General features: G+C 48.0%; 2 protein-coding genes across 2 annotated transcripts; both read left to right on the top strand.

Annotated features, from left to right (window-relative positions):
* The first annotated feature begins 3408 nt into the window (after positions 1-3408).
* On the top strand, positions 3409-5084 carry BDQ94DRAFT_150498 (CCDC90 family protein). The gene is made up of 3 exons (XM_026767597.1): positions 3409-4087; positions 4192-4525; positions 4578-5084. Exons 1-3 carry the CDS (start codon positions 3550-3552, stop codon positions 4633-4635), a joined length of 930 nt encoding a protein of 309 aa, XP_026622586.1. The 5' UTR covers positions 3409-3549; the 3' UTR covers positions 4636-5084.
* An 816-nt stretch (positions 5085-5900) lies between these two features.
* Positions 5901-7757, top strand: BDQ94DRAFT_182328 (uncharacterized protein). The gene is made up of 2 exons (XM_026774114.1): positions 5901-6153; positions 6215-7757. The coding sequence occupies exons 1-2, from the start codon at positions 5970-5972 to the stop codon at positions 7684-7686; spliced, it is 1656 nt and encodes a 551-aa protein (XP_026622585.1). The 5' UTR covers positions 5901-5969; the 3' UTR covers positions 7687-7757.
* The last annotated feature ends 205 nt before the right edge of the window (positions 7758-7962 follow it).

Below are 7962 nucleotides of genomic sequence, written 5' to 3'. Positions count from 1 at the left end.
CTAGTTTGTCAAGCTTTTTTTGTACGCTTCGTTTATCTGCGTAGGCTACTGCCACATACTGTACGTGCATCTCTTCTAAGTTCAGCAACATGCACCGTGCATTATGGAAGCGATAATATTGGTTTCATCGTGCCCAAGCCATAGGGCTCGAGGAAATGTTACTGTGACAAGCTTTAGCAGATGTTTTCAATTATTTGAACATTTGAACCAAGGCAATTTAGAGTAAATGTTATGTTGTGATTCAGAAAGTATAATGATGAAGATGATTTCAGCCTGCCCCGCTAAAATCCATTGTAGCGTTTTGAAAATCCGCCAAGAAACGCTAGCATATATATATTTAGACTGTTATAATACCCAGTGTATTCTGTGATTGTATTTTGAGTATGTTTTACTGTACAAGGCATACCCCCGCTACTGTAAAGAAAATACACATGTGACTAGAAACATTCATGCAAATCGGACAACAGCTGACGCCAAATCAACACATTGGGCAGCTGCCGACTTAATTGATCGCCCCACACTGTATCCGTGAATTCTGAAGATTTTCAGCCCCACGCTCGATATCCACAACGTCAAAGCTGCTATGGCCCGTTCATCTACCGCCACATTAATAAATCTGCCTGCTGAACTTCAACTTCAAATTGTCAATCATCTTGACTACCCTTCGCAGTTGATTTGTCTCAGTCGAATAGGTATTTACGCTCTACTGTTGAGGTTGAAAAGCCTACAACAGTGGAGCAAAAGTTATCATACAGTTGATGATGATGATGATTCATACGCTGGCCCCTCGCTTAAGGCGATATGCAGGATCCACTATCTATACTCTCTATATACAACTTTGAACGTGAACTACTACTTTCCTGACGAATTTGGAGCCTCGTCAAGGCCTGTGTGGGCCAGTGCCTGGGGTTGTGTTTTGCCGCCCTCGTGGCGCGCGACTTCGAAATCTCTGCGATGCCTCCGCGAAGTCCAGGACCGCCCCGAGGACGCTGCTGTCTGGCGGGACACCTTGTAGCCTACCTTCCCTACCTTGACCTGCTCCTCCTAGCATAATTGATATATTAATTTAAGGCTCCTCCAATCTTTTGCCGCAGTATTTGACGTATTGCGCTAAGCTGTGGGCAGTCGATAAGTACGTGTACCACCGTCTCTGTGGCCCGGATACTCAATAGTCAGCCCTGCATGCCGAAAATGACCCTCGGCACTTTGCTGCTTTGCTCCCACCTTATCAACGCACCACTCCAAGAATGCTGTGAACCCCTGCTCCGTATTATCCTCGTACGCCTGCCAATTCCGCCGAATAAAAGCCTTAGGCTCGGCAAAGAACTCCTCTATGGGGTTTAGGTCCGGTGAATAGGGCGGCAAATATACGAACTTGACACCCTTTTCGCAGCACATCTGCTCTATCTTACCAGAACGGTGAAAGGACGCATTATCCATCACAAGTGCAGATTTGGGCTCGGGCCACTTCCCGCAATGCTGAAGTAGTTCTTCGATGAAATCCTCAAAGAATGATGCATCAGTTGAGCCTCGAAAAACTCTAGCAAGTATAGCACCGTCCTGTGCGTAAGCAGGGAGTATTTGGTAGCGCTGATCCCGATGAAATCTTGACACCTGAACCAGTGTTGTACCACTCGGAGACCACCCGCTTCTTCGAAAGCCTATTCTTTTGTCACATCCAGACTCGTCCACATAAACCAAGTGGAACGACTGGAATTCCGAAATCAGATGCATATAATCATCACGTAAATCGGCATTTAGTTCTCTCGCTTGCTGCCGACATTCCTTTCTAGACCAACCGGACTGGCGTAGAGTATCACTGATAGTAGACTTCGGCACACGTATGTCAAATTCGTCCAGCAGAAAGAGTTCCATTTCGTGCAGGTGCAGACCTGGCTTTTCTATTAAATGATCGCAACGGGCTTCTAGCATTGGTGGAGTTAACTTCCGCGGGCGTCCGCCTTTTATCGGAGGGGCTTTGAGAGTGCCAAACAATCGAAGATTAGAGCGGAGTCGGAATATTGCGCGTTTACTGCAATTAGCGGTTTTAGCCATTTGTGATGTGGTTAATTCACCGCTGACCAGCATATCGTGGATGAGGTCAAGCGTCGATTGAGCTAGATTGGGAGCCATTGCGTTGCTTGAATTGCAAGCAGTAACCAAGTGTTAGTACGGTATTGGTAAGATGTGTTTGGCACGTGGATTATGGGTTAGAGGCACGTGGAGCTTAGTCATTAATACAGTATTTCGTCACGGTATAGATAGTAATTTACCATACAACTGCGGATTAAAGAGTTTCCTCCTGACATCCAAACATAGTTTAGTGCGGTTTCAGGTCAAGGTTGCTGAACCAATCAAAAAGAGTAAGTAGTGACACCGGTATCCGGACACACTATACACACCCCTGTCATAACTTCTGCGCGGGATGGACAGGAGAGCCAAATACTGTATGATCTTTTGCGTTGCGTGATAATATAGTATATAACATTTGATTGTATCAAAATTTAGAGCAATAAGTCAGTGTGGACGAGCGGTTAAGGCGTCAGACTCGGAATCTTATACGTTCGCGTGCACAGCTCCTGTCGCTGACGACAAATAGTTTTCCAACTTTGTTATCTCTCTTTTCTCAAACCTATCTGACCCGCTTATCAATCATTTGTTTCTTTTATATTTCTCTCTTTCTATTTATGAATGCGAATGCATCTCTGATGTTGATCCTTTCAATTACTTTCAAGCTTATGATTTGAAATGATAGTAAAGATGTTACACGAAACCAGTGTGATGCCGAGCGGCGTGCGAAATCATGTGGCATAGTTCTGATTGCTTTGATTGTCTCGCTTGGTATGCTCGCTTATCCGTGGTCTCCCATGTTCTCCCCTACACTTCTTCCTTTCTCCCCTCATGTTAGATACTCTTGTCTGGTAACGCGAATTACGATTAGTTTTGCTTGGTTATTACAGATTCATATGCTATCAGGATGGATAATGTAGAGAGTAGAGGTTGAAGAATGGGACATAGTACCAGGGAAGTCTTACAATGTAAGGATATGAGAAGAGGGGAAGAGAAGCTTGACCCTACACCTCTGATGTCAGCAATTTTCCGACATTGTACCATTATTGCTGATCACCTATATACATAACAGCTCTGTACATCAGCCGCTTCTAGAGTAGGTACTCATTCACCACTTCTGTAGATGTTATCGCATCCTCCAACATCGGTGAATGACCCGCCTTCGGCACCAGCTTCACCTCACTATCGCCCTTTAGGTCTGCCGCCTGCTGCATCAGTCACTCTCGCCCGCCACAAACGGCTAACTAGGTCATGTGACTAGTCACGTGGAAAGACATCAAGAGATCTTGAACTGGGCGGTGAGGCGACTGGCAGAATGTTAGACCATGCGGAGTTACACTCACGCCGAGCTGCAACCCGATCATCTAACAAGATCAAACTCCAACTCGATCACCTTGACTTTCCTCACGGCTTGTGGCCGGATCTCTTCTCATACTATATTCCTCGCTGCCTAGCTCACGCCTTCAGTAGCTGAGAGCCATGGCGCCCCAGAAATCTGTGACAGAGGTGCCCCGTTCCCTTATTCCCCGTCTGACTTGGAACGGCTCCTCTGCCCGTACTACTATCACTTCTCCCCAGACTACTGCCCTACCAGCGAAGCGCCAACAAAAGCAACATATGGTACGGGGCTGGATTTCTGTCGGACGACAACTGCATACTTCGACTTCCCGGTCCGCTACTCGCTTAATAGTCCCCGCAACATCCCGAGATCTAGGCACATCATCGATCGCAAGACGGTTCCCTTCCACAACCAAGCCGACCAGTCAACCAGCCGCACCCCTCGGAAACCCCATCCGGCATAACGGAGTCTATGTCGCTGCATTCACTCCTGCTCGGAGAGCTTTCCATGCTTCCGCTTCGCGCGAGCGCGACCATCACTTTGATACGTTGAAATTCGTCCAGCGATTGAAAGACGAGGGGTTTAGCGAAGAGCAGGCTGTTGCCATGATGCGGGTTCTGAACGACGTCATTCAGGAGTCCATCCAGAACTTGACCCGCACAATGGTGCTTCGGGAAGGTTAGTCGCTCCTGTGATTTATGCGTTTCTGCGCCTGGGGTAGTCTTTCATATCCATGCATGTTATAACCCAAGAGCATTTACATTCTAAGCCCATCTCTACAGACACGGAACGGTCAGCCTACACACAGAAAGTCGACTTTGCCAAACTCCGCTCCGAGCTCCTCAACGCAGATTCTACCGAAGCGCAATTGACTCGCTCGTCGCACGAAAAGATCGCCGCTGATCTCGCCAAACTCAACTCGCGTCTACGCGATGAGATCGGTCGCACGCAGGCATCGGTGCGTCTTGATCTGAATCTGGAGAAAGGTCGTATCCGGGAAGAAGCCAATGGCCAAGAAATGCGTATAAAGGAGACCGAAACGAGAATTGAGCAGGAAGTGGCTGGGCTGAGAGAGCGTGTAGAGGCTGTCAAGTTCTCCACGTTACAATGGCTCATGTAAGCGGCATCCGACACTCCACAAAATACAATGCTGACAGATCTTTCCAAGGGGTGTATGCACTGGTACCGCTGCTCTGATTCTTGGTGCTTGGCGTCTCTTCATGTGAACCCGTCATTCTGTGGGCTTTCCGGCCAACTCGGCCGGATCAACATGCCTTATATGTCGCCTTCAAGATGACACTTCCCATGTACGAACTTCCCACTATGTCTCCTTACCGCCGAGCAATATGGCGGGGTCAGGAACAGGTGGCTGATCTTCTGTTTTCATTTGTGTAATTAGCGATGCGGTGACTTCTGTAATCATTGTTTTTCTTTGTTCTCTTCCGAGGTGTAGTAGATACATTGTGGAATAGGACTCCTACCTAGCCGGTGGCCGGCGGCAGTGATGTAGGCATGGATGAATGAACCAAGCCGCGAAGTGATATGATGCGGTTCCGCGACATGTATTATCTTGCAATCTACTACTAGCTGGCTGAGTCTGCATTGGATCGGCTGCTCGCCTAAACAACTCCTGCCGAAGAAGGGTGGGGGTATTACGAACCATGCGATTCCAATGATAAGGGAAATGAAGGGGCCGGGGGGAAGAGCAATTCGGTGTCATACAAGCCATGAAATACTCAGGGGGCCGGCGGGGTCCGTCGGGGTTAAAAAGAGGGGGAAAGCACGCTCATTTACAATCGGGCAATGATTGGCCTGGCATACTCTTCGTTCCTGTATTCACCAGGTTCTCTCGGTCCACTCTTCGGTAATCAACTCCTCGCGTCTGCGCCGCTCCAATGGCCTTCCATGTCTTTCTGCAGCTTATCATCGGCTCACAGCAAGAACAAGGGGCAATTGCATCCTACATTCCCTGCCATCTAGATAGCCAACGATAATGCTTGATTCAAACTAGCACAGGATTTCTTCAAGTGTGACTGGCGATACATCACCCCATAGCACTATGCTTGGTTACAGGTATGATACCATCAATATCGTCAGAATTACCATCGTTTGACCCATGACTATCAGGCCTAGTTGCACACCGTTAATAGGGAGCACGCTAAACAAATCTATGCATGCAGAGCACGGTCAATACGGACACTTATCACTCTAGAAAACACAGCTAGTTACATAATGTATTATGCGCCATGGACTCGTACAAATACCCTTCCCGACCCCCTGGGGTGTCAACCATGGGCGTTGTACTGCACTCATTCATAGGCGTCCGTACTATATCTGGCTACCCTATTAGCACTTCGTGCATCTCTCTTGTGCATTGGGGCTTTCTCAAGGGCTTACAGTACATACTTGCGTCGCCCACGTGAAGTTTCCCACAGTCGCAACATCAACTGAGTATTGTATCACTTCTTCCCCCTAAACTCGGAGGGGATTCGTTCCAGAAACGCAGACGAGCAGGAGGTATCGATCGGAGTAGGCATCACCCTGCAGGATAGCCGCAATCATGCTGGTCTCTTTCAGTGTCGCATTCTACCTAGTGTCTCTACTATTTTCCCCAGTGCGGGCTGTTCTAGAGGTCTTCGAGGTATACCAGCCCGTCCCGACAGGCCATGGTAGCGTTGGTTGCAATGAGGCGATCCTCCTGATGGACCACGTCTTCGGCTATAGCTATGGGGAACCATACGTCGGTAGGAGAGAAACAGTACTGGACAGATGATCCGATGAGTTCATAAGCTAAATATGAACCAGGGATCTACGAGCCACCGAATTGTACCTTTGACACCGTTCGCCTCAATCTCACTGTCACTTCCAAGGGCACACAGTATGATCGTCTGGCGCTTATGTACTTAGGGGACACAGAGGTGTTCCGAACATCAACTGCTGAACCAACGACCAACGGAATCATCTGGACCTATATCAAAGACATGTCTCAGTTCAACGTACTGTGGAAAGAAAAACAGAAATTGATCTTTGATCTTGGAAACATCATTACTGATGTCTACACCGGATCTTTCAATACCACTCTAACGGCGTATTTCTCGTATGAGGGCAATGTCAGAACCCCAGATATTATTCTTCCAATATCTGCGCGCAAATCCGCACAAAATGCATCAAGTGACTTTGAGCTTCCATCCGACAACGCCACAGTGCTATATCAGATCCCTCCGACAGCATCCCGTGCAGTTGTGTCTATTTCTGCATGTGGCCAGTCAGAGGAAGAATTCTGGTGGTCCAACGTTCTCTCTGCCGATGAGTGGACCTTCGACAATACCATTGGTGAGCTGTACGGGTACTCTCCGTTCCGTGAAGTCCAGCTTTATATTGACGGCGTCCTTGCTGGCGTGGACTGGCCGTTTCCCATAATCTTCACCGGCGGTGTCGCTCCAGGGTTCTGGCGTCCTATTGTGGGAATTGATGCTTTTGACCTACGCCAACCTGAGATCGATATCACACCCTTCCTTCCCTTGCTCAAGGATAACAAGTCGCATTCTTTCGAGATCAGAGTTACAGGCTTGAGTGTCGCAGATGACGGGACAGTGAGTTTCGCCGACGCAGTTGGCTCCTACTGGGTGGTCACCGGCACCATATTCCTTTACTTGGACGACTCCATGTCACAAACCGCAACCGGCCAGGCGCCCGAGGTGAACGCCCCCGCGCCAACATTCGCCGTTACGCGGAATCTTGTCCAGAGTCGGAACGGGACAAACGAAACATTGGCATACTCTGTCGTGGCGGAAAGAACATTGACAGTGAAGTCTTCTGAATATTCATGGAGTCAAAACCTCTCATACTCGAACTACGGATATCTGAACCAGCAAGGATTGAGCCAGAAAAACAATCAACAGACCTTTGGCTCTAACACGATCGCTCAGCTTACTGGAAACAGAACTACGAACGAGGTCACGTTCGAGTATCCGCTGATTTGTAACACGACGTATGGACTCGAAGATGGACTTTCCATTAGTGCCTGGATCCGCAGAGGCCTAGATATCGAGTCGACCGGTGGGCTCGGGGTCTCGACTTATACTTTTACCTCCGGGTCTTTGGATCTGCATACAGAACAACATGGAACAGCGTATTATTATGAACCCTCTGACGATGAGAGTTCGGTCTCGTATGGTGAAACGTTCGATGTCTTTGGAAGCAATGCCGGTGGACTTCAATACTATCGGAACGTCCATGCGGTAAATGGTACTGTTGTATCGGATACTAACAGCTAGAAGGCATACAGTGCTCAATATAATCAATCGTGTATGAGACCCAAGGATGATTAGAATAGATGAAATAGATGGAGTTAGAAATATATGACTGAATTTTTGTCATCTAAAGATTGCATCTTCTTGTATAGAGTTAGATTGGTGGCCGACTGGGGCGGGAACCACGTTAGTATGAATGCAACAATCATGATTGCACCATACATAGGATTATCATTGTCTGGGGGCGATTTATACGCTCAGAACCAGACTCGACCATAAGGCGCTGGGGGCCATTTAAAG

This window comes from Aspergillus welwitschiae, assembly GCF_003344945.1.
Source record: "Aspergillus welwitschiae strain CBS 139.54b unplaced genomic scaffold BDQ94scaffold_36, whole genome shotgun sequence".
Classification (NCBI taxonomy): domain Eukaryota; kingdom Fungi; phylum Ascomycota; class Eurotiomycetes; order Eurotiales; family Aspergillaceae; genus Aspergillus; species Aspergillus welwitschiae.
This window is presented reverse-complemented; position numbering and strand designations above follow the sequence as displayed.